Source organism: Phacochoerus africanus, chromosome 5 (assembly GCF_016906955.1).
Source record: "Phacochoerus africanus isolate WHEZ1 chromosome 5, ROS_Pafr_v1, whole genome shotgun sequence".
Taxonomy (NCBI): domain Eukaryota; kingdom Metazoa; phylum Chordata; class Mammalia; order Artiodactyla; family Suidae; genus Phacochoerus; species Phacochoerus africanus.
This window is the reverse complement of record NC_062548.1, coordinates 35,831,223-35,858,002: the sequence shown is the minus strand read 5'-3', so window position 1 is coordinate 35,858,002 and position 26,780 is coordinate 35,831,223. Positions and strand designations below refer to the sequence as shown.

Below are 26,780 nucleotides of genomic sequence, written 5' to 3'. Positions count from 1 at the left end.
TGTCTAATTGCTCATCAGATCTGCTTGAGCACCAGCCTAACAAATTGTCCTCTTCGTCCCAAGCCGTCTTTCCCATGATCTGGCCTGCCAGCCCCGGGTTGGGGCGGCGGGGCAGGGGTCTCGGGTTGGGCTGTAGAAATGTTCAGGCCCCAGTGGAGAAGTGGGCGGTGCTTGGGTCTCTGGGGCCCCAGTGATCCCAGAGGAATGGTCATTCCTGGTCCCTCAGCAGGTGTCCTCTGACCCCTGCCTGTGCTGGGCAGGTCTGGAGATGAGAGAGAAAAAGATGGCAGCGCACCGCCATTGGGGCGGGACCCGACTGGGAACGGAGCATCCTCCTCCAGGTGGTCTTTCCTTAGTTCTTCTGTTCATTTTAATAAATACTCAGTACGTCCCTATCACGGGCCGGACCCTCTTCTGGGCATCTGGGCGAACAGAGCAGACAGAGGTTCCTGCCCTCGTGGCGTTAGGTTCTAGCGGGGGAGGGAGACCCCCATCACCACCTCAGTGCGTCCCGTGTAGCCCGTTGGACAGTGATGGTTTCTGTGGAGGAAGAGGGAGAATGGAGGGAGCCGAGGGGTTCTGGAGTGCGGGCAGAGGTGACCTGAGGGGAGAGCCCATGAGCTTCATGGGGGAGGTGGGGTCTGAGCAGAGCCTGGAAGGAGGGGAGGCGTGGTACCAGCCTGCGGTGGCAGAGAGGTGGGCAGGCGAGGTCACAGAAAGTTGGACCCTGCAGGGCCCTGTGAGCCGCTGCGAGCAGGTTCTGTTTTTTCCTGTGGGAAACACGGAGCCCCTGGAGTTAGAAGGGCTATCATCGGACTTAAGTTTTCAGGCATTGCGTTGCCTGCCCTGTAGAGACCAGAGGGTGGGGGGTGTGGGGTGGAAGGTGTTGACCAGGCTGGGTTCGGCTTTGAGCAGAGCAGGAGTCCGGGTGTAGACATGCTGTGTCTGAGCCGCGTGGACACCTAGAAGGAGGCGGGCCGGAGGCATGTGCATCCAGAGTTGAGAGGAGATGCCTGGACTACTGGAGACTTGGAAGGTGTGGACTCAGTGGTATTTGGAACCCCGAGACTGGAAGAGATCCCCAAGGGAGCAAGTGTAGACGGACCGGGTCCGAGCCCCAGGGTCCCCCACGGGAAGGGGCTGCAGGAGGAGGCCCCAGCAAAGGAGGTGGAGAAGGGGTGCCCAGGCAGGAAGGGGGGCCTAAGAGAGTGTGGGATGGAGAACATGTCCAGAGGAGAGGTGAGAGCTGTGTCCGGGGGTCAGACGAGACCGGGGCAGCTAACCTTGGGGACAACCCAGTGGTGACCATCTGGTGTGACGGTGACAAGAGCGGGTCAGTGGACCAGGGGCAGGTGTGTACGAAAGCCTAACTGGAGAGCATGGACCAGAGACTAGGAGAGGGATTGGGAACAGCCAGTGTAGACAGCTCTTTCAGGAGGATGGCTGCAAAAGCGAGCCAGCACTCCTGGCAGTGAGTGGCTGGGGTGTGGGTGAGACATTCTTTTAAAGAGGCTGTCGGCATTCACTCGACAGGTGTTCCTGCAGCGCCTGCTGTGTGCCGGCTGCTGCGCCGCCGTCGGGAGGACGTCGTTCCTTTGTACGGGGACACTGGTCCGCCGGGGATCGTGGCAGGGGAGGTGGGTGTGACCATCGCCCCCCACCCCCCAGCTCCAGATGCGCGGGGTCACCGGCCTCCGTGCCTGCTCTGCTGGGATTAATGAGCAGGGAAACAGAAACTCGCTCTTCTGCCAGACCCTCCATGTCTCCGCAGGCTTCTCAGGTGCCAGTTCACTCCAGCGGCAATAGCCAGTGATCAGAACCATATGGTTTGTTTGTCCCCCACCCCCCGCTTTTTTTTTAAGGGCTGCACCTGCAGCATATGGAGGTTCCCAGGCTAGGGGTCGAATCGGAGCTGCAGCTGCCAACCTATGCCCCAGCCACAGCAACGCTGGGTCTGAGCTCTCTGCAACCTCCACCACAGCTCACGGGCAATGCTGGATCCTTAACCCACTGAGTGAGGCCAGGGATCCAACCCGCATTCTCCTGGATGCTAGTTGGATTCGTTAACCACTGAACCACAACGGGAACTCCAGAACTGTAGTGGTTTAAAACCACAAACCGCCTTACCGTTCTGGAGGCTGTGGGTCTCTCTGGGTGGAAATGTAGGGGAGAATCCGGTTTCCTGTTCATTCAGGTGCTAAAAAATTCAGTTCCACGTGATCCTAGAACCAGGGTTCCCTTTCCTTTGCCGGCTCTCAGTAGAGGCTGCCCTTGGCTCCCACAAGCCGCTGTCTGCAAGGCCTACATCTGAACCAGCCTCAGCACCCGGAGGCCCCGCAGGCTTGGGGCTTGTCTTCCCTTCTGCTGCATGTCTTCCTTCTTCCTCTTCTGCGCCCCACTTCTGCTTCGAGCCCAAGTTCTCTTCATCTAAGGGCGTATGTCTTTGGACTGCTGGTCCTCAGGCCTCCAAAATAACCTCCCACCCAAGGCCCGGATCTCGTCTCCGAGTCGTCTTTTCTGCCTAAGGTAGCATTTCCGCAGCTCCTAGGGGTGGGGCCCTGCATGTTTTGGGGAGGGAACCGTTCTGCTTCCCCACTCATCTCGGTAAGGCCACCACGTGATGCCCAAACCGGACATCCCAGCTTCATCGCGGTTATCTGGATACTTCGACCCTCATTCCCCAACCATCAGGAGGTCCTCTCAGGGCCAAGATCCTTCCCAGAGGTGACGGCCGGTTCCTGACCACCTCACGGCCAGCAGCCTGAGTCAGGCCGCCCCCGTCTCTTGCATGGAACCTTCTAGGAACCCTTGTCTCCTCTCTTCCGTTCTTGCTCCTTTGCTGCCCCTTTCTTCACAGAAGCCGGAGTGCTTTCAAAATAAGCAAACAGCTCACATCACATGACTTTCCTGCCTGAAATGCCCCATCGGGTTTGCCTGCACATGAGAATAAGATGGAACACTCTCCCCATGGCCTGTGAGGTCCTGTGACCCGGCTGCCCCCCCAGCCCCCGTTCTTGTCTGTCACCACTGTCCTTGTTTCTCACGCTCCATGAAGACGTGCCCTCGATCCCACTTCAGAGCCACTCCTTTGCCAGAACCTTCTCCCCTGTGCTATTCCTGTGACCCATCTCCTGGTCTCCTCAGAGAAGCCTCATTGTCCTTTGCCTCCAGCAGCGCTGCCAGAGTGTGTCGTGCAAAGCAGTGGTCGCCTTCAGAAACCATCCTCCGTTTATTTGCTCATTTGCCCCAAACCCCGTGGAAGCGCTCAGAAGGCAGCAGCCTCGCCGGACCTGCTGCCCGTGGGGTCCAGAGCTTCCGACCCGTCGCAGCCACTCACCGTTCGCGTGCTGGGTGGAAAATGAGACGGCGGCTTCCAGGCGCTAGAGCCTTTTGAGTGTGTTTGTACTTGACTCTACCTGCAATGCTTCCAACGCCCAATGTGTGACGATTGATTCTCTAGCTCTCTTGACACTAGCCAGGTTCCTAGGATTCAATTCTTCTCCGTCTTTTTTTTTTTTTTGGCCACACCTGTGGCACATGCAATTTTCCAGACTACAATGGAACCTGAGCCACAGCAGTTACAAGGCCGGATCCTTAACCTGAGCCAGTAGGAAACCCCCTCAATTCATTTCTGATCTTAACTGGAGTCAATGCAACCCCCACAGCTCAAGGGCCCCGTCCCACAGACCGGCCCCCACTTAGACGCCCGTCGCAGGTCCTCTGTACCACCCGTACCCCTCCCCCGCCAGCTATAAATCAGGGTGTTCCCATCACCCCCTGCTCAGCTTTGCTCATTTGCCAGAATGGCTCACAGAACTCAGGAGAAGGTTTATGTGTACCAGTTTATTACAAAGACTATTGCAAAGGATACAGATAAACGGCCAGATGAAGAGCCACCTAGGGCGAGGTCTGGAAGGGTCCCCAACACAGGAGCTTCTATCTCTGTGGGGTTGGGGTGCACTGCCCCCCCCACCCCCTGTGCACATGCACATGTTTGCCATCCTGTTTAGGGAGTTTTGTGGCGCCTTCATTAAATAGACACGATGGATTCAGTTAATACTCAGTGTCCAGCCCCTCCTCCTCCATAGTTCCGCATTCTGATCACGGCTGGTCTTTGGGTGACCAGCCCCTTCTAGGAGCACACCAAGGGTCACCTCATTAGAACAAAGGACACTTCACTCATCCTGGAAACTCCAAGGGATGCAGGAACTCTGTATCCGGAACTGAGGTCAGTGACCAGATATTAGAACGGAAGATGCTTCTAGCATCCTCTCAGTCAGGAGATTCCCAGGGTTTTAGGAGCTCTGTGTCAGGCCCTACCTGTATTTCTTACACTTTTACAATGTCTCTGTCTTATTGGCTTCAAGGAAGAAATACTTCCATCTGCCCGTGTCTCGTGGGACTTGTAAAGATTCGGGTGTTGGTTACCGAATTTGATGTCTCCCTAGTCAGAGGTGCCACATGTGGAAAGAGTGGTTATTTTTTTATCTAATATACAGTCAGATACCCTCGAGGACTTCCAGCCTCCTTTGGGAAATTTGCTTGCATCTCAGTAGGAGGAGGACTTCTGTCCCATGTCACCATCTGACTGTAACAGTCAAGTACAGAGAGATGAGAGACATGCCATGAGCTCAGAGGCAGAGAGGTGGATTCAGCCCTTGGGCTGGGAATGTTCCAGTTCCTTCCCCAGATCTTCCTTGCTTTGTTTTCCTAGATGTAATTAAGGTTTTCTGGGAAGTTAGAGCTGCAGGACATCTGTGTGGGCTTTTGAAATGGCCTCTGGTTTGTCATTGTATTATCATGGTGTTCCAAATATGTCAAGGTCTCTTGCTCGCGAAAGAAAGAAACACTTACGCAGCGTCCAGGTTGGTCAGAACCAGAAGAGGTGGCGGTGTGGGCAGGGTTGGCTTGGTGGGGTTGCTGGCTGGGTGGCGCCCTGTTCTTTCTGCTCCGCTGCAGCTCTCACAACCCCAAGTGTGCGGGTGTGGGGAGGGCCTGGGGTCTGCCTTGACCCACCGCCCCACCCTGCAGGGGAGCAGGAGCAGCGGGATCAGGGACCAGCTGGAAGAGACACCTTGGATGTGGTCGTTTCCCACGTTCTAGTCTCTGTAAGACGTTTTCTCATCACTCAACGCTCTGGTTCGCAGGCCTAGCATGTGCACTGAGATCAGACTCTTGGCCCTTCCCTCAGACCCACTGAATTTCTGGGAATGTGATGAGGGCCCCAGGAACCTCCATTTTAGCAACTTCCTACTCCACCCAGCCCCTTTCCCGGCGATTCTGACGGGGATGGCCGAGAGTCCACCCTTCGCGCCTCACCGACCCTATGGACCTCGCTGCCAGGGTCACCACTGTGCCCTGGAGCCCCCACCCCGCACGCCCTGTCAGCACCCTCGCCGCCGCCCGCTGGACCCCTGCTCCTCCCCACTAACCTCCGCTTTCCCTGTTTGCTCCTATGTCCCCTTCGGATGCTGCTGCCACGTTGAGGCTTCTGCGATGCTTCTCGGTGGCCCCTTTTCTCTTTGCGTTGGGACCTGACCCCTGGGCATTCTTCAGAATTCAGCAGATGTGAGCTTTCAACATGATTTCTTTTCTAAAGCAATCTTTTCTCGCCCCTGAGACATTAGATGTCCCTGTGACCTTGAGTCTCAGGGATGATGAATTTTCTCTTCCTGCCTCTGTTCTGGGTGCCCCTGTTTCAGCCTTGACACTGCTGTCCTGTGGGTCCCTGGAGCAAGGACAGACTTTGAATTTTTGTTATCGAGCTTTTTTTAAAAACAACAACAACAACAACTCCTGCTCTTGAGAAAATCTGCCTCTTCTCCTTCTCCAGCATGGCTTTCCTTGACTGTCTCTGTCCATCAGGCTTCTGGTGTGGTTGGCCTCCTTGAGGTACTTGCTGGTGTCCCTGGGGGCTGGTTGAACCCCTCGGAGCCTGGGCCCATGTCCCTCACGGCGGGAGGGGGACTCCCTCCCTGCAGGCTGCCCGGCCCCAGGACACCAGGGGTCTGCCGTGCTCTTCGGCTTCCTGGCACCTGTCTCCCTGCCTTGGCGTGGCCCAGCCGGCCGCCCCGGGGCCCTGAGCTCAGGTCTGCATGTGTACTCCGGCTCCACGCCAGTCTTGGTCCTGCTTCACCTGGGTCATAGGGTTTAAAAATGATTGTTTGAAGCGCTGTTGATGAGAAAGCTTCCTGCTTCTTTCTATCACTGAAGCTGCTGAGACCCGTAGACATGGGGAGGCTGGTCACAGAGCTCTCTGTGGGGACCTGGGGATGGGGAACAATCCTTAGCTCTCAACGTTTAAGCCTTGACCCAGGGAGTTCCCGTCGTGGCTCAGTGGAAACAAGTCTGACTAGTATCCATGAGGATGCAGGTTCGATCCTTGGCTTTGCTCAGTGGTTAAGGATCCGGCATTGCCATGAGCTGTGGTGTAGGCTGAAGACGTGGCTCAGATCTGGCATTGCTGTGTCTGTGGCGTAGGCCGGCGGCTATAGCTCCAATTTGATCCCTAGCCTGGGAACCGCCATATGCCACGGGTGCGGCCCTAAAAAAAAAAAATCCCTTGATCCAGCAGCGCCCCTTCGAGGAACCCATAGGAAAGAGAGCTCTACATATGTGCACGTGCCTCCAAGGCTGTGGAGGGGCTTATTTGAGTAGGGATCAAGCAAAGGTGGATAGAATAGGTGGTACACCCGTCTGTGCTGTGGGGCGCGGTTGCCAGCGCTGGTGGCGGGAGGGAAGGTAGCTGTATCGCATGTGCCACTTCTAGCTTAGGAAGATCCACGCCTGTGCAGTGCGTCCCTAAGTCTGTGTCTGTACAGCGTGATACCCGGGCAGTGTGTGCCTGGGAGAACCGTCCTGTGATGTTTCTAAGGTTCATCTATGTTGTGGTATCTGTCAGTATTTCATTTGTTTAAAAAAAAAAAAATCTTAAAAAATTAAAAGAAATTTATGTTATAGCTGATTTACAGTGTTCTGTCAATTTCTGCTGTACAGCAGAGTGACCCGGTTATATGTACGTATATGTTCTTTTTCTCACATCATCTTCCATCATGTGCCATGACAAATGATTGGATATGGTTCCTTGTGCTGTACAACAGGGACAGGGTCAATTTTTTTTTTTTTTTTTTTTTTTTAGGGACACACCTGTGGCATATGGAGGTTCCCAGGCTAGGGGTCAAATCGGAGCTGTAGCGGCTGGCCTACAGCACAGCCACAGCCACAGCCACACCAGATCTGAGCTGCATCTGCAACCTACACCACAGCTCATGGCAACGCTGGATTCTTAACCCACTGGGCAAGGCCAGGGATCGAACCTGCATCCTCATGGATGCCAGTCGGATTTGTTACCTCTGAGCCATGATGGGAACCCCCCCGCCATTTTAAAAATTATAGTAAAATACATATAACATGTAATTGACCATCCTCGCTGTTTCGAAATGAACAGTGGGGTAGTTTTCAGTACAGCCCTACTGTTGTGTAACCTCACCCCTGCCCACCTGCAGAGCTCTTTCCATCCTGCAAAACGGAAACGCTGTGCCATTAGACAGTAGCCCCCGCTTCTGCCTCCCCCGAGCCCTGGCCACCGCCCTGCTGCTTTCTGTCTCTACGGAGTCGGAGTCATCTGGGTTCTTCATAGAAGTGCAATCGCGCGGCGTCTGTCCTCATGTGACTCGCGAGCGTCTGCAGGTTCACCCACGCGTGGCGCGGGTCAGAGTTCCTTCCTTTGTGAAGCCAGCGACTGTTTGTTGTGTGCCTGGACCACGTTGTGTCTGTCCATTCGCTCAGCCCTGGACGCTTGGGTTGCTTCCACCTTTTGAAGGTTTGGATACAAGTTTGGGTCTATCTTCAGTTTTCTTGGGCTGAATTTTCTTAAACTACAAACTTGTGCTCATGTATTTCTTTCGAATTTGGAATGAAACAGGGACAAGAAAATAAGAGGTCACATCTTCGCTGTCAAGGGTTCCTGACTCTTGGTGTTTTCTCGGGGGACGCGGTCCTGTGGGGCGGGGCCAGACCCATCTCCTGGAGAGGAGCAAACCCGGTGGCCGACGCTCGCTCAGGCTCTCGCTCTGGAAGACCCCTGTCTGTCTGCCAGGCCAGTCAGATGTGGTCGAAGGCGAGGTGGGAGCTGCTGGGAGAGACGTGGCTTCGTGGTTCAGGTCGAAGCCTCAGAACGCAGAGGGGGTGCCACGTGTGGGCACACGTGAAGGGCTGACCGTCGTGTCAGTGTGTCGTGAGCGTCAAGTAGATGTTGCCACTCGTGTCTTCTCTTGTTGGCCAGCTGCCCAGTCCCTGAATCGTCATAGGAGCCAAGTGAGAGTGTGTGTACCCACCTTGGAGAGACCACCAACCGTCTAGAAATATAAGAGATCGCCACATGACTTGTTGGCTGGCCTGGGCTTTATACCCTGTTAATGTCCCCGCTTTCAGTGGCGCAGTGTGTGTACAACAGGGGCATGAGAGTGTTAAAACGGATGATTTTTCCTGCAGTGAACATGTGATTTGAGAAAGTAACCTTGATACAGAAACAAAGAGGCCTGAGGCCGCACTCAATGTGCCTGGTCAGCTCAATGGCGTCTCCAGGAAGAGTGGCAGACTTTCTTTTTCTTTTCCCTTCTTTTTTTTCTGTGTGTGTGTTTTGTCCTTTTCTTTTAGGGCTGCAGCTGCGGCACATGGAGATTCCCAGGCTAGGGGTCTAATTGGGGCTATAGCTGCCGGCCTACACCACAGCCACAGCAACGCCGGATCCAAGCCGTGTCTGTGACCTACACCACAGCTCATGGCAACACTGGATCCTCACCCCACTGATCAAGGCCAGGGATCGAACCCGCAACCTTGTGGTTCCTAGTCAGATTCATTTCCGCTGTGCCACGACGGGAACTCCAAGAGTGGCAGATTTTCTTGGTCACTTGGTACATTCAGACTCAAAGAGGCATTGGTTAGTGTGCCAGGAGGTACTGAAAATCTAAATTGTGCCTCCTGGGAATCCAGACGTTTCGTGGGTTCCGTGAAACACCATGGAGCCTCCAGCTTTTAGGAGGCTCCGGTCTAGGTCACTGTCACCATCTGAAGTTCTGTTAATTACCCTGACAGCGAGCACCACCATCACCATGCCCACAGAGGGTTGTCTGCACCAGGCCTTGCTAGTTGCTTTGTCTCTTTTCTCTCTGAATCCTCCAGTGTTGCCCTGCAGGTGCCTGTCCCCTCCCTCCCATGCAGCAGACCAGGCTCAGGGCAGCTGAGGAGCCCACAGAAAGTGGCCAGCTGGCGTCTGAACCCAGGTCCATCGCCTCCAGCTCCTGTGCCTGTTGAACTGTTGTGTTCTTATTCTGTTGACATTTCCTCTTAATTTTTTGTAGTTGGTTGTTGTTGTCTTTTTAGGACTGCCTGTGTGGCATATGGAAATTCCCAGGCTTGGGGTCAAATCGGAGCTTCAGCCACTGGTCTACACCACAGCTACAGCAACACGGGATCCGAGCTGTGTCTTCAACCTACACCACAGCTCACAGCAACGCCAGATCCTTAACCCACTGAGCGAGGCCAGGGATAGAACCTGCGTCCTCATGGATACTAGTCAGATTCATTTCCAATGAGCCATGATGGGAACTCGGGCACATTTCCTCGTTTAAAGCTGCACCACATCTGCCTGTGCAGTGGCCCAGAATCCTAGCACCTTGGCAGTTTTTCCACGCAGGCTTTTGAAATTCCACAAACCTTTTCCTAAGGGCAGGTTGTATAGTGATTTCCCAAGGAAGGTTTGAAGCCCATAAATGCAGGGCTTATGCATGAACAGGTCCTGCTTCCTATAAGCATGGCTCTGCTGCTTCAGGAGGAATTGCAGAAGTCACACATGCTTGTTCTGAATAAAATGATTCAGAGGCTTAGAATGAAGGCACTGATTGTTATCCGCGGCTCTCCACGTCCAGGTGGCCAAGGTGAACAGCTTGGGTTTGCCCTGTGTCCTTGCTCAGACAACCAGACACACGTCTCAATCGTGCTCCTTCTGCCTCTTCCCTCCCACCAAGGAGGACCCACAGCACACACATATTTCTACTGCGAGTGGAATTCTTCTTTTTAGGGCTGTACCTGTGGCATCTGAATTTCCCAGATTAGGGGTCGAAAGGGAGCTGCAGCTGCCAGCCTCCACCACAACCACAGCAGCACCAGATCTGAGCCACATCTGTGACCTATGCCACAGCTTGCGGCAACACCAGATCCTTAACCTACGCAGCCAGGCCAGGGATCGAACCCTCATCCTCATGGATACCGTCAGGTTCTTAACCTGCTGAGCCGCAACAGGACTCCCTATGAGTGGAATTCTTGCACTTAGACATTTCTATGTTTGGGGATGAACAGTTTTACACACTGTATCTGGAGCTGTCCCTGCTGTCCTGTCCCATTGTGGACAAGCTGATGCTCCGGGGTCTGTCGTGTGGTCAAGTCCGGAGCCAATGCTTTAGCTCCACTTGGATCCTGGGGAGAAATCCCTCTGCCGGGCATGCCTGGCTGTGTGTTTATTCCAGCCACAGAAGTGGTTTTCACTGTCAAACTGCTTTTCCCTTAGAGGGGAAAACACTGCCCTCAAGTTTCCCTCAGAGCCTCTGCTCGGCTACGTCACATGAGCAGGTGAAAATGTGCTTGGCGAGGGGTGTGATGACAGTTCTGGTTTTAGGCAGCAGTTGTTCCCAGCTGTCCCCATGCATGTGTTACATAGTTAGATGATCTCTTGGAAGAGAGGCTCAGCTTCTAAACAGGTGAGCAGATGTCTCTAGAAAGACCTGTAAGAGATGGAAACTTCTCTCTTTGTTTTTGGCTGTGCTCATGGCATGCAGAAGATCTCAGGCCGGGGGTCAGACCCAAGCCCCAGCAGTGATAACATCAGATCTTAACCTGCTGAGCCACCAGGGAACTCCAGGAGATGGAACCTTCTAATGAAAAGACTTTCTTTTTCTTTTTTTCATTTTTTTAAAATTTTATTGAAGTATAGTTGATTTCCAAGTTGTGATAATTTCTCCTGCACAACAAAGTGATTGTACATACACCCATTCTCTTTCAGATTCTTTTCCCACATAGATAACGGCAGAATATTGGGTCGAGTTCCCTATGCTATACAGCAGGTCCCTAATTTGAAAAAGAAGGCAGGCTCTCACTTTATATTTGCCTTAAAAAAATTATCTTTCATGCCTGGTGCGAGAATATAAAAGTAGCTTCTATCCTTTTGTTTAATCCTCACAAGAGGTATTGTTATCCCCCTTTACAGATGGGAAAACTGAGGCTCTGAGACATGAAGTGGCATGCTTCCCATCTCACTCTCCTTAGTGAAAGAGCCAAGGTTTGAACCCAGGGTGCTCTGTGTGTCTGCCTGCACTTCTGATCACATGTAATTCTTCATCTGCTCTGAAACAGTATCCCTCTGGAGTTCCCATCATGGCCCATGGAAAATGAATCCAACCAGTACCCATGAGGTTGCGGGTTCGATTCCTGGCCTCGCTCAGTGGGTTAAGGATCTGACGTTGCCATGAGCCGTGGTGCAGGCCAGCAGCTGTAGCTCCGATTCCACCCTTAGCCTGGGCCTGGCCCTAAAAAGCAAAATAAATAAATAAAAATAAAATGAGAAAGTATCCCTGTCCATCCTCTCTGTCCTATGGTCCCTGGTGCTGCTCCCTCCTCCCCCTGCCACCCGATAGATTTTGTTGCTGTGGATGTCATGTGTTAGGACCTTGTTTGGGTGACATTTTCTTAGCTTGGCTGTCACGTGTCCCTTGGTTTTTTTGTTTTGTTTTTGTTTTTCATTTTCAAAAATTTTAGTGAAGTATAGTTGATTTCCAGTGTTTTGATAGTTGTGTAATTGTCTATTTTAGAATCACAGCAGAGTGACCCGGATACAGATGTGCCTACATGCACTCTTTCAGATTCTTTGCCTACATCGAAGATGACCTGCGCCCTGTTTTTAACCACAGAATCAGTGCTCTGTGACGTGGCTGGGTGTAGATCAAGTTTTTGGAGAATTAAGTTTCAACTTTCTGGAGAGTTTGCAATGTGTATTTACCCATGAGCAGGCAACCAGAAATGTTATGTAAGAGTGTGTGTGTGTGTGTGTGTGTGTGTGTGTGTGTGTGTGTGTGTGTGTGTGTGATATGCATGTAGGGAAGTAGGCTTCCTCTGGGGTTTCAGCACGTGGCCAGGGAGGTCTGTGGCAGCCCCCAGAGGAGTGGGGCTGTGTGGTGAGTTGGGAAGAGGGTAGGAGTTTGAAACGGGTCGACTGGGGCGTGTGCTGCCGCGTCCACCGCTGACGGTGTTGGCAGAGAAGCCCCATCTGTCTTTCCTCGTGTCTGCGGTGGGAAGCTCCCCAGTGATCGCTGGAGCCGCAGGAGAGAGGCTGTCCGTCCGTCGTCGGTGGGCTCTGCTCGGGGGGCTGCAGAGCAGCAGCTCTGCGCCTCTGTGGCTCCCGTAGCCCGTCTGTGCTGTCCCGCTCCAGCTGGGAGCCGCCGTGCCCCTCCAGCGTCCCGACCTCTCATCTGTCCCCACCGTCTTTCCCCAGCCCTGTGGCCTGGCTTCTCACAGGAAAGTAAGGTGAATTAAGATTTCTCCATTTGGGAGTTCCCTTCATGGCTCAGTAGTTAATGAACCTGACGGGGATCCGGGTTCAATCCCTGGCCTTGCTCAGTGGGTTAAGGATCCTGCATTGCCTTGGCTGTGGTGTAGGCTGGCAGCTGCAGCTCCAGTTTCAACCCCTAGCCTGGGAACCTCCATGTGCCATGGGTGCGGCTCTAAAAAGCACACACAAAAAGACTTCTCAGTTTGAGAGAGTCCCTTCCCCAAGGTCGAAATTAGCTGTCCAGCAGCCAAGGTCGCCCCACCCTGCAAAAGCCCAAACTTGTTCAGTGGTGACTCAGAAGATCCCCCCGTAGAAACCCTCCTGAGAGAGGTCAGGCCCTTGCTGCTCTGGTGACACCTGGTTGTGTGGGGCTAGTGACAGTGTGGGGTCTCCTCTGTCTGTGCTGTGACCAGGAGCAGGGCAGGGAGAGAGAAGCCCCGGCCTCTCCTTAGCTTTTGGCCTCATGACTGCCTGCGGGACAAGGGTCTGAGCCAGAGAGGGAGCGCGCTCGCTCACGCAGCTCCCGACCGGCCTGGGGCCGTGTGTTGCGGGGAAGGACCACGGGCTTGAATTTAAGTCCGGATTCAGCCCTTGGGTGGCTATCTGATCTTGGGCCAATCCCTTAACCCCTTGGAAACACATTTTCCTGGGCTTAATAATAACACTGGGCGTATTTGTTGGGAGAGCAGTATGTAACCTAGCGACGTGCTCAGCTGTGCGCCTGGAGAGGCAGAATCACGGTTGAAGCGTGGCCCCAGCGGGGACAACATCTGTCCTGGCTACGCGACACTGAGTGCTCTGCCTGCATTGTGCTGTTGCATCCTGCGGTGCTTGGGGGTTGGGGCTGTTATTATCCCAACTTATTATTTGGCAGCTGGAGGAAATCCAGCTTTCAAAGTTCGGGTCGTCTCCTCTAGTTTTGTGGTTCTTAGCATCTTCATGTTCTCATCTCCTAATTTTGTCCCTCCAACCCTGATTCCTCCCCCAAACTCCAGACTCAGATGCTCCTGCCTTTGTGATAGTTCTTTGCAGATGGCTCATGGTCGTATCAAACGTCGCTTATCAGAGAACCAAGGCCCTGGTCCCTCGCCCCTTCCCTGCACACCTGCCCCTTCCCCCAACTTCGTCAGCCCAGTGAAATGATGATTCCATTCCTCCAGGCTCCTGAGGCCCAAAATTCCCCCAACCCCCGCCCCCTGCGTCAAATCTCTCAGCAATTCTTACTGACTTCCTGCTCGCCTTCTTCCGCTCTTTGTCACGACACCTGTTGCTGTCGCCATAGTCCAGCATCCTCACCTCTTGCCTGGCCCACTGCCTTGGCATCGCAGCCAGCTCTGTGCCCTGGACTCTCGAGGAAGAAGATGCTGCGACAAAGGCATGTGGGAGGAGTCCTGGGGGTGATGCCTCTGAGATAAAGGGGGCAGTGGCGGGCAGGGAAAGCCTCAGACTTGGATGCAGATCTAATAAGGTCTTGCCCGCCCAGCCCAGTGGGAGCTCTGTGCCAAGAGGTCTTTTTAGAGGGGTCCCACGTTGCCTAGAGATAGCCCTCCGTGCGCAGTCGCTGGCCAGGGCTAACCCGCAGGTGCACACCCGGAAGGTGCTGTCTCTAGAGGTCGTCAGCCGACCGCACCCTTGCTGCCTGTGCACTGGCGAGTTCGCCCTCCAAGGGAGACCTGAGCTGTGTACCCGCCCCCTACCCCACCCACTCTGCCTCCCCTCCCAGCCTCCACACGAACCCCTTCATATGCCATGTAGAGCCATCTTAAAAAAAAAAGACGTCTGATCATTCCGCCTGCTGTTCAGAATCTTCCAGAGGCTTCCCGTTTTGCTCAGAGTGCAGTACCACAGCCTGCAGGCCCCGCCGTCTCCCCTGCACCCCTTCCTCACGTGTTCTCCCTCAGCTGCACTGGCCGCCCTGCTGCTCCTGGAACACCTAAGGCCTCTGCCTGCCTCGGGGCCTTTGCTCTTGCCGTCGTCCCCAGGCCTGCTGTCCCCAGGGCTTTGCATGGCTCCATCCCCCCTTGTTCTGGTTTCTGCTCAGATGGTAGCTCTGTGGCCAGGCCTGTCCTTGTGCTTGGTTTGATTAGCATTCCTCGGCCATCGTGTTAACCCTCCCGTCCCGCTTCCTACAGCCTCACATATTAAAGAGTTTTTTACTCTGAGTCTCCCGCTTAAGTGTAAGCTTCATCCTGGCATTGCCTACTCTCCCCAACCCCGTAGTAAGCATCCAGCGTCTCGTGCCTGGCATGTCATAAATCTCAAGCAGCTAGTTGTTGAGTGAATGATGGAAAGACGTTTCCAGGGTCCCTTACCTGCAAGTGCTGGAGCCACACTTTGCACCTGGTATCTGTTCAATGGCAGAGCTCACACGGGCTCGTTGGCCATGCTCACTTCTTGTTGCGGTGAATACTTAGTGGTGGATGCTGTGACTAAGCAACTGTTTCCTTTGCTGGCACAAGCGTGGGTGCCGGCTGTCTGGTAAGGATCATTGTCGCCTGCCCAGGAGGAACTGTTCTTCTCTGCCAGCTTGAAGTGGCCCCAGTGCCCATCCCACCCAACCCAGCCTGCTCTTACACACCTGGCCCACCTCCTTTTATTCCTCGAATGTTCAAGGGGTGCCTGTAAAAATGGTTCTTTATCCTCTTTCACCACCGGCATCTCATCCTGTTTGCCTCTGGGGTCACGCTAAGCTTGTTAAATTGAAAGCAAAGCAGTAACCTTCTCATACCGTCGGCCACACTGCTCTCTATGGTATTTGAAGTTTTGCTTAAAATAACTCAGGCAGCGCCCCCCCTGCCCCCCACCCCCCGATGTGTTCTCTGGTGCCTTGCCTGCCAGTGAGACCAGCACAGAGCCTGCTCATCGTGGGTGACTTGCCGCAGACACGGCGCCAGGCTGCCCGGGGCTGAAATGCCTGCAGGTTGTCTGAGTTTCAATGACCTGCCAGCGCTGCTAGCAGACCCGCGGCCTTTCTGGAACCTGAGACAAAGTTCTGAGCTCAAGTAAGTAAGTGTCGTTGTGCTTCTGCCAAACACAGTTTCAGTGTCTCTTTGGATTTAAAGAGAGATGGCTTATTGTTTTGGGCAGGTTTTTCTATTTGGATCCTAGCTTCTGGGGTGACCTTGTCCTGGGCATGCCAACGAGAACTGCTGGCTACTCAGAAGACGGGCAAGTAAAAGACAGGTAGACTTTGCTCATAACGACGTGGGTGTTAACTAGGTTGCCTGGGTTTGGGACACTGTGTACTAGACACACATAAACGTTTTCACCTTTGGCGCAAAGCTACTGCGGCCAGACTGAGCTCAGTAGGGAGGTTCTGATGAGCTGGGCTCTGAAGATTCTGGGTAACACCAAAGAGCTGAGTAAGGGGAAGCAATATCTTTTTTTTTTTTTTTCTTGGTCTTTTTAGGCCTCCTGTGGCATATGGAGGTTCCAAGGCTAGGGGTCTAATCAGAGCTGCAGGTGCCAGCCTACACCACAGCGATAGCAGCTCAGGATCTGAGCTGTGTGTGCGGCCTACACCACAGCTCACGGCAACGCTGGACCCTTAACTCACCGAGCGAGGCCAGGATCGAGCCCACATCCTCATGGATCTTTGTCAGGTTCATTGACTGCTGAGCCATGATGGGAACGCCCAGGTGAAGCAGTATCCCTGTTTCATTTTTCTGAGAACCCCTTGTGTGTGGAGGTAGCTTTCAGATGTTTAGCGAATGAAACACAGCCCTCACTTCTTCATGCTTTTGGACCCATATTTATGTCTTGGCCTCAGTACGGTAGTTGCCCCCCAGTCTGCTGGGCACACATTCAAAGACCGCCCCCCACCCCAGCCCCACTGCAGGGATGCCTGCAATGGTGGAGCATACTAAATCCTGTTTGTTTGTTTTTTGTTTTCCTGGACTGACAGACAGGTAGTGTGTACAGCTCGGATACTCTGAGCAGAGATGAATCCATGGCTACCCAAGGTCCACCCCTAGTCTTGAAGGTTAAAAAGCTTGTTTATGCGTCTGCTTCCTCCAGGGCAGGAGATGGTTGATTTCTCTTAAATATCCCCACAGAGGATCTGGTGCCAGAGGACAGACGGCCAGGGGCTGACATCTCACAGGCCGTGCAGAGATCAAGCAGGTGGGGTGGCCATGCCTTCCTAATTGGCAGGGCCTCCCTCTCAGGAAAGCAGCCAGCATCAGGCCACCATCAGGAGGGTATTTGGAGAGCACAGAATCCGATGCTGTCACATGCCTGTCACACCTTCGACGGGTGCTAGCGCCAGGCCCTGCTAACCAGCTCCATCCAGCTCCCTGATGGGGGCTCCTGCCCTGCTCTGACGGGCGCAGATGCTGTCTCATCTCCCTTTGCCAATTGCAGCCTCCTTTCGAATTCTGCTTTTTATTTTTATTTTTAAATTTTTTAAATTTTTTGTCTTTTTGCCTTTTCTAGGGCTGGTCCCACGGCAAATGGAGGTTCCCAGAGCCACAGCAACACGGGATCCGAGCCACATCTGCAACTTACACCACAGCTCATGACAACGCCAGACCTTAACCCACTGAGCAAGGCCAGGGATCAAACCCGCAACCTCATGGCTCCTAGTTGGATTCGTTAACCACTGAGCCACGACAGGAACTCCTAAATTCTGCTTTTTACAGAAAATATTTAAGTGTTAGAAATTGAAGTGTAGTTGATTTACAATATTATAGACAGCATAGTGGCTCAAAATTTTTCTAGCTTATACTCCATTTGAAGTTACTATAAAATACTGGCTCTATTCTCTGTGCTATACAATATATCCTTGTAACTTACTTTATCTGTAATAGTTTGTACGTCTTAATTCCCCACCCCTTTCTGGCCTCTCCCCTCTTCCCTCTCCCCGCTGGTACCCATGGGTTTGTTCTCTGTGTCTGTAGTTCTGTTTCTGTTGTGTTCAAATGATTTGTTTTGTCTTTAGATTCTACAAGTAAGCAGTGACATACAGTATTTGTCTTTGTCTGACTGATTTCTCTAAGGTTAATACCCTCCAGGTCGGTTCATGTGACAAAATTTCAGACTTTTTATGGCTCAATAGTGTTTGTGTTGTGTCTCTTGTTGTCTGTTTTGTCCCTTCTGCTGGTCACAAGGAGGTGTGCCAGGTCTGTAACAGCGTCTTCTTTAGCCATCCATCTGCTGATGGACACGTAGGTTGCTTCCATATCTTGACTATTGTAAATAATGTTGCTGTGAACATGGGGCTGCGTGTATCCTTTGGAATTCGTGTTCTTGCTTTCTTCAGATATAGTCCCAGGAATGCAATTGCTGGGTCATGTCGCGGTTCTCTTTTCAGTGTTTTTGAGGAGCCGCCATACTGTTTTCCACAGAGGCTGCACTAATTTACATCTGGACAACATTTATTTGTGGTCTTTTTGATGATGGCCAGTGCGAGGTGAAACCTCATTTGTGGTTTTGATTTGCATTTTTCTGATGATTAGTGATATTGAACAGCTTTTCATGTGTTGACCATCTGAATATCTTTGGGAAAATGTCTATTCAGGTCTTCCAACCATTTTTTAATTAAGTTTGTGTTTTTTTTTAAATGTTGTATTTGGATATTTACCCCTAATCGGTCATGTCATTCGCAAATGTTTTCTCCCATTCACTAGGCTGTATTTCTGTTTTGTCAGTGCTTTCCTTTGCTGTGCAAAAGCTTTTAAATTTAATCAGGCCCCATGTGTTTGTTTTTGCTTTTGTTTCCTTTGCTCTAAGAGACACATCCAAAAAAAGTATTGCTAACGGTTATGTCAGATGGGGTTCTGCCTGTGCGCTCTTCTCTGAAGATCATGGTATCTGCCTTATGTTTAGGTGTCAAGGTCATGTTAAGGTTATTTTCGTGTGTGGTGTGAGAAGATGCTCTGATTTCATTTCTCTCCAGGTGGCTGTCCAGTTTGCCCAGAACCATTGACTGTAGAGGCAACGCCGAGTCGTTAGCCGAGTCGTTACGTTGTGAGCCACACGGGAAGTCCCAGAACCCCGTCCAGAAAAGACTGTCTTTCCCCCATTGCACCTTTTGTCTTCCTTTGTTGGAGATTAATTGACCGATGGGGTTTATCTCTTGTCTCTCTGTCCCGTTCCACTGATCTCCGTGCTGTAGGTCGGTACCGCTGGGGCCACTGCAGCAGTGTAGTGGCGCCTGAAGTTGGGGAGGGTCAGACCTCCAGCTCTGTTCTTCTTTATTCAGGTTTCTTTGCTATTCAGGGTCTTTTGGGTTTCCGTACATGTTATTCTAGTACTGTGAAAAATACCGCCCCCCCCTTTATTTTGCCGTTTAGGGCCACACCTGCCGCATATGGAAGTTCCCAGGCTAGGGGTCGAATTGGAGCTGTAGCCGCCGGCCTACACCACAGCCACAGCAGTGCCAGACCCGAGCCACGTCTGCAACTTACACCACGGCTCACGGCAATGCCGGATCCCTAACCCACTGAGCGAGGCCGGAGATCAAACCCATGTTCTCATGGATACTAGTCGGTTTTGTTACCTCTGAGCCACAATGGGAACTCCCAAGTTTTTTTTTGTTTTTTTTTTTTTAAGTTTTGTACATAGCCTTATGATAAAAGACCTGATACTTCTTTTGTTTTTATTTTTGTTTTTTTGTTTTTTGCTTTTTAGGGCCACACCCATGGCATATGGAAATTCCCAGGCTAGGGGTCGAATTGGAGCTACGACCTGTCGGCCTACACCACAGCCACAGGAATATGGGATCTCCACCACAGGTCATGGCCATGCCAGATCCCCGACCCACTGGGCAAGACCAGGGATCGAACCCACAGCGTCATGTATACTAGTTGGATTTGTTTCTGCTGAGCCATAAAGGGAACTCCCAAGGCCTGATCAGCAGCTGCTTCACACTTTTTTTTTATCTTTTTTTGTCTTTTTTTTTTTTTTTTTTTTTTTTTGCCATTTCTAGGGCTGCTACTGTGGCATATGGAGGTTCCCAGGCTAGGGGTCTAATCGGAGCTGTAGCCGCTGGCCTACGCCAGAGCCACAGCAACACGGGATTCGAGCCTCGTCTGCAACCTACACCACAGCTCACGGCAACGCTGGATCGTTAACCCACTGAGCAAGGGCAGGGATCGAACCCGCAACCTCATGGTTCCTAATCGGATTCGTTAACCACTGCGCCACAACGGGAACTCCTGCTTCACACTTTTTAACTGATTCTTTTGGTAGTTACTTTGATGTCTCTGAATAATATGTATTTATTGCCACTCGTTGGTTTTTGTAGGTGTTGTTTATTGGTTTCTCACTGTGGAAGATGAAGGGTAGCATTCTCTGATCCTCTGTGGCCTTGAAGTACACACACACACACACACTCCAGCTGTGATTGAATCTAACACCGTCGTTATCATTTTGGTCCTATCAATGAGCCCCAGTTACATTCGTACAACTCCGAAAACACTCTCCACAGCTGAGCCATGAGATGCAAGCTCATTATTTTTGCACAACTTTTTCGGTTTCTTGAATTGATACTTAACCTGTTTTCATTTTTAGATTTTGCTGGTGTTCTGCACCCTTATCACTGATTCACCTCCAAATGCTCCCTCAGTTACGTAAATCTCCTCAGTCTGTTCAGGTTTGGAGGAGTTAGTGTCATCCTCAGGTCATCTCTCCTGGAGCCCTTTTGACTTGTAGCTGGAAGAAGCCTGACTCCTCTGGGTGCTGTGCTCTCTCACTCACTCCTGCTCCTCTTTTATCGAGATATAATTCACACAGTCTAAAATGCATCCATTTAAAGTGCGCCCCTCCGTGGCTTCGGCATATTCACAAGGTTGTACCACCGTCATTCTTCCCTTTTTTCTTTTTTGAAATTGAAGTATCCTTGGTTTACAGTGTTGTATTGTGTCAGGTGTACAGAGAGGTGATTCAGTTACATGAGTATGTTCTTTTTCATACTTTTCCACTGTTGTTTATTCCAGGACGTTGGCTATTGTTCCCTGTGCTCTACAGTGGGCCCTTGGTGTTTCTCCATCCTGTGTATAATGGTTGGCATCTGCTCACCCCAAACTCTCAGTCCATCCCTCCACCCCCGCGCCTCCCCCTTGGCAGCCACAGGTCTGTTCTATGCGTCTGTGAGTCTGCTTCTCTTTTGTAGTTAAGTTCACTTGTGTCATGTTTTAGATTCCACATATAAGTGACAGGGTATTTTTCTTTCTCTGTCTGGCATACGTCATTTGGGATAATAATCTCTAGGCCCATCCCTGTTGCTGCAAATGGCATTATTTTATTTTTTATGGCTGAATAGTTTTCTGGTGTGGATATATATACCGCATCATCTTTATCCTTTCATCTGTCTGTGGACACCTACAATCATCATTATTTCCTATTTCCATAACTATCACCTGAACCATCCTATTTCAGATGATAGCATTTTTATCACCCAAAGGAATTCTTCGCTCGTTGGAATCACTCCCCACTTCTCTTTCCTTCCAGCCTCTGGAGACCAGTTCTTGCTCTGGACAGTTCGTGGACTCACGCACCATGAGGCCTTTTGTGTCTGGCTTTGTTCACTGCACGTCGTGTTTTCAGGGTTCATCCGAGTTGCAGCGCATGTCAGTGCTTCACTCCCTTTTTCTTCCGGCCCCACGCATGCTGGGCTCGATGCGGGGTCTCCGTTCCCAGGCCAGGGATGGGACCCAGGCTGCGGTGGTGAGCAAGAGGGCTGAGTGCCAACACTAGACCGCCAGGGACCTCCCCATACTTTATTTCTTCTTAGTTCTTTCTTTCTTTTTTATTTTATTTTTTGTCATTTCTTACTAAAGCTGAGTAATAGTCCCTCTAAGGCTGTACTGCATGTTGCTCATCTACCTATTCAGGATGGCCGTTCGGGTTTTCTCCACGCTGGTTACCCTGAGGAGTTTTCTCAGGGAGTTGGCTCCCCTGTGTCTTGGCACCGTGCTTTGCCTCTTCCCAGATGTCTCCCCTTCTCTGCGTGGGAGGCGATCGTCTTGGGAGCCTGCCTGCCTCTGATCGCCTTCACCCGCTCCTCAAGGCTTGGGCTTTGTGTGTCATTCTGGGCTGGAAGTCATTCCTCTCGGTCTGTGGACGATGTCACTTCGTGTGTCCCAGCTTACGTCCTTTGTGGGTGCTGCCCTCCACTCGTGGGCGTGAGCCCTCCTGCTCTGCGCCGTGTCCACGGCTCTCACTCATCGCGCTCTTCACCCTCACCTGTCGGGTCTGCGGCTTCTGGGACGTTTCTCCACTTGTATCTTTGGTTTCCTCCTCTCCGTGATTTTTTCTATCTTGAGCTCTTCTGATGTGGTGATTCTCAATTTCCTTTTTGTGTTGTCTGTTTTGTCATCCCGTGGCTCTGTTCTCTAGGAATTCCTTGGCCTTTTCCCTTGTACGTGGTGTTCCATTTATGCTGTCAAAAGTTTGCCTTTCCAAAGGTCCCCCCCTTCTCTGTGTTCTTTTTGAATCTCCCCCTCTTCCTGTTTCTCAGTCACACCTTGTCCTCTCTCCCTAGAAGTGTGGCTGGCAGTTTGCTTTTGAAGTGCTCTTCTCGCTCAGTTTTTCTTTCCTACAAGTTGATTTCTCTGTGTGTTTATTCTGGTCCCTTTTGTCTTAGGCGTTTATCTCAAATGTGGGGTGACTTCTAGCTGTCTTTTCAGAGGTAGGAATGAGGTACTCAAACACTGATTTAAAAACTATGACCACTTCTTGTTGGGGTGACTGGGCTGTGCCACTTCCCCGGAAAGCCCCCTTCGTTGGGCTCTTTAGGTCTTTGCTTTGGGGCTGGTCGAGTCCCAGGAAAGGGCTTTCTGCTCCTTTGCTTAGAGGTGTGTGCTGGGAGAGGGGGCGGGAAGAAGCAGGAGAGGACTTCAGAAGTTCGGTGGGTGTTATTTTTACCTCTGTTTTCAATAAAAATACCTCCACCTTCAACTCAGGCGTGACTACTTTTTTTTTTTTTTCCTATCTTTTCTAGAAAATAAACCCATAGTCTTCTGCTCGTTGCTTCTTAAAATAGACTTTTTTCTCTTCTTTTTTTCAATTTTAATAAAATTTTTAAAAATGATTATTTTTTTCATTATAGCTGCTTTACAGTGTTCTGTCCATTTTCTACTGAACAGCAAAGTGACCCAGTCACACATACATGTATCCATTCTTTTTCTCACATTATCCTCCAGCGCAAGTGACTAGACATAGTTCCCTTTGCTACACAGCAGGGTCTCATTGCTTATCTCTCCAAAGGCAATAGTTTGCATCTACAAACCCCAGACTCCCAGCCCATCCCACTCCCTCCCCCTCTGCCTTGGCAACCACAAGTCTGCTCTCCATGTCCACGAATTTGTGCCATATATTAGATTCCAGATATAAGTGATATCATATAGCATTTGACTTTTTAATCCCTCCTTTTGACTGTTAGCCAGGATCCACTTCCACTTCTAGAAGTGTCTTATGTTAACAGTTTGTGTGAGCTGTTCGTTTTAAGCAAGTAGCTTTCAGAGTTGCCCACTTGCCGCTAAGAATGACCTTTTCTCAGGCCTGTCAGGTCTCGCACCGGGTACCTGTCTGCTTCTCAGCTTCTAAAACTTTGCTGTATTGTTTTCTTTCTCATTCTTGTTTTTCTTTAAGGGTGGTCCCTTGAGAAAGAATTATTTTTAATTGGTCTTTTAATGAGGTTTGGAGCAGATGTGCCTGTAAATTAACGTGTCCTGTCTGTCAGCTTTAACAGGTTGTACCCAGGTCACTCCCCACAGTAGTGGCTGGACCTGGCCACTCCTGGAATGGAGACACCTGGAGGTTTTATTCCTGCATGTTCTGTACTGTTCAGCCAGGGCCTTGCTGTCTCCGCGGCCCTGACCAGCCTGCGGGGACTTGGTGTGGGGCTGTGGGCAGAGCTGCAGCTCAGTTCAGGTGCAGCGACTCCCATTTTTGCTCAGCCTTTCTCCAGGTTGACCTTCTCCCTCAGTGCCTGTCCTCGTCCCTCAAATCCCAGTAGCTGGAAGTCTGGCCTTGGCTTCCTCTTTTCCCTTGTTGCTGTCTCATCACACTTAATTGGGGCACCCAGGTGTCTGGTCTCAGGACACACAGGTGTCTGCATTGCTGATGCTTCTTGACTTCAGAATTGGGGCAGATTGGTACTTTGTCTTAAGGGCCTTACCCGCAGCATATGGAGGTTCCTAGGCTTGGGGTCAAATTGGAGCTACAGCTGCTGGCCTACGCCACAGCCACAGCAACGGAGGATGCAAACTGCATCTGCAACCTGCATCATAGCTCATGGCAATGCCAGATCCTTAACCTACTGAGTGAGGCCAAGGATCAAATCTGCATCCTCATGGATACTAGTTGGTTTCATTTCTGCTGAGCCACAATGGGAGCTCCAAATCTGTAGTCTTTTTTTTTTAATTAATTAATTAATTTATTTTGTTTTTTGCCTTTTCTTGAGCCGCTCCTGTGGCATGTGGAGGTTCCCAGGCTAGGGGTCCAATTGGAGCTGTAGCCACCAGCCTACGCCAGAGCCACAGCAACAAGGGATCCGAGCTGTGTCTGCCACCCACACCACAGCTCACGGCAACACTGGATCCTTAACCCACTGAGCAAGGGCAGGGATCAAACCCACAACCTTATGGTTCCTAGTCGGATTCGTTAACCACTGCGCCACAATGGGAACTCCCAGATCTGTAGTCTTGAATCACAGCAGGGGGTCTTTTCCTTAGCTGCTCCTCAGGAGCTCTTCCCTGCTTTTGTTGTCCTACTTCTCTTGGAATTCTCTGGCTCCTCCCCGGTTTCTGTCTGTGTACTCTTCTCCACAAAGCAGGCGTTTATGGATGGATGTCTGGTAGCAGAAACAATGCCCCTGGCACCTACCGAGCTAATTCTTGCGCTGACCCAGGGGCCGGTCTCTCTTGCAGATGTCTTTGCATTGTCCTTGTGCATCGGTTTCAGAGTTTTTCCAGAAGCTTTCTTACTTTCGATACACGTACAGTTTATAGATGCCAGTTCTTGTTGGTTCTAAATGTAATCCGAGCCCCACCACCGTTTCACTGCGGGCTCTAGGCAGGCACTACCTCCTGGGAAACTTTTCTGTTGGGGAAAGGAAATGTGACCAGCATAAAAGATGCAGGTGTAGGCTCTCTTCCGTGTGCCAGAGCCTTATCTGTTTTCCCCTGAAGTGGAAAGTGGTGTCAAGGTCATTCCACAGACTCCTGTGCGTCTGTCTCTAGGAGAGTAATGCTGTTTTTAAATACAGTGTCATATTCACTTTCTTGAACGTGTGTGAAAATGATGCAGTGTTGAAGCAATTCATGATATTTTACCCCTCCTGGAACAAGAGCCTTCTTGAAGAAGCCATTTGGAAAAGGAGAATTTTTTTTTCTCCTTCCTTCCTTCCTTCCTTCTTTTTTTTTTTAACTGAGAGAATTGTTTTTGATTACTGTTAAAATACTCACGGACTGTCTTTCTTGCTTAAAGGTGTACCAAATCTTTGGAATGTTGATGGAGAAGTGGCAGTCACTGAGCAGAAGCCGGGAGAAGTGGCCGAGGAACTAGCGAGCTCCTACGAGAGAAAGCTTATTGAGGTAAGTCCGCCAGGGTCTGCGTTTATTCCCGAAAGGCGGCTTCGGGGACTTTGCAGCCCCAGCCCCAGCCTGTTAAACAGATGTTCAAGAAACAGCCAGTGGAACACTCCGCTCTGCCCCAACGAACAGAACACAACATGGTGAAACCAGTGTAGTTAATAGAAGTAAGAGGTGGTTCTTGGAAAAATATCATTTAATTAGAAAGCTGTGGCAAGGAGATAAGAGGAAAAACACCAACATTTAATGTTAAAAATAAGAAAACAGGAGTTCCAGTCATAGCTCAGCGGAAATGCCTCCAAAGAGTATGCATGAGGATGTGGGTTCGATCCCTGGCCTCACTCAGTGTCTCAAGGACCTGGCGTTGCCGTGAGCCGTGTTGGAGGTCACAGATGCGGCTTGGATCCCGAGTTGCTGGGGCTCTGGTGCAGGCCGGTAGCTGTATCTCTGACTCGACCCCTAGCCTGGGAACCTCCATGTGCTGCGGGTGCAGCCCTAAAATGCAAAAAAAGAGAAGAAAAGAAAACAGTTGTGCCCTTGGATTTGGAGACGATATATTCAAAACAGAAGAGAATTATCCCCTCCAACTTTGTGCTGAGAAATGGGAAAACGTGGATGAGATGAGCTATTTTCTTGCATCCCTTTCAGGAGCCAGAGTCATGGGCGGGGAGGCATGTGACCTGGGGGATTCAAAAGAATCTGCGGAATAACATTGTCAAAGTTACAAAAAGAACTGCCTCCCGGAAGGGAGCAAGCCTCGCTGGTTTTGTGCTGATTCCTAGGGAACCCTGCAAGGTGTACATAAAAAGCCCTGCGCTGGTTATGTTGCCATAGAGGTTTTTCTTTCTTTCTTTTTTTTTTCTGAATCTGTACCTTGGTTCAAGTGTGTATCCCTCCAGTGTAAAAAAATCTAACCAAGATAGAAACAAGAACACTGTGTAGACGAGTAGCATTAGTGTGTGCGAGTAACCGTTCAAGAAAGAGATTGTTGGAGTTCCCATTGTGTCTCAGTGGTTAACGACTCTGACTAGGAACCATGAGGACACAGGTTCGATCCTTGGCCTTGCTCAGTGGGTTAAGGACCCGGCGTGGCCATGAGCTGTGGTGTAGGTTGCAGATGCAGCTCAGATCTGGTGTTGCTGTGGCTCTGGTGTGGGCTGGTGGCTATAACTCCGATTTGACGCCTAGCCTGGGTAACCTCCACATGCTATGGGAAGCGGCCCTAGAAGAGGCAAAAAGACAAAAAAAAAACCACACACAAAAAAAAAATCTCTGGGTCACATTCCGTCGTGTTGTTAAAGGAGCACCACTCGTGGTAAAGCTGGGAGACTAGGTTTTTTATTCGGTAACTGATGCATAAATTATGTACAGGTGTGCGTGTGGCGGTCCCGTGGCGGTGGTGTTTGTCCGTGGGTGTGCACATACGTGTATAACTATATTCAGTTCTTCTAGTTTTTGAGTCAGGAAAAAAACACCCACGTTGCCGTGGAGATCCCCCCCCCCCCCGACCTGGGGTGGGCCTCAGAGGCAGGGCCTTTGCTGGGGAGCCCCCGAGCCCTGCCCTGGTTCAGGCTGCCACCCCTGCGGCTGTTTCATGGGTTTCTACATGGCCTCTACGGAAGGGAGCGGACTTTAGAAGCAAC

At 51.2% G+C, this 26,780-nt stretch overlaps 1 protein-coding gene across 5 annotated transcripts in view; it reads left to right on the top strand.

Annotated features, from left to right (window-relative positions):
- SNX29 (sorting nexin 29) overlaps window positions 1-26,780 on the top strand; it is a 551,544-nt gene that overhangs the window by 253,980 nt on the left and 270,784 nt on the right. For 4 of the 5 annotated variants that reach the window (XM_047780471.1, XM_047780470.1, XM_047780473.1 and 1 more), the window contains one exon: window positions 25,034-25,140. In XM_047780471.1, coding sequence (XP_047636427.1) covers window positions 25,034-25,140 — 107 coding nt within the window. Of the gene's footprint in view, window positions 1-25,033; window positions 25,141-26,780 lie in introns of those variants that run through there. The other variant, XR_007134934.1, reaches the window with a different exon arrangement.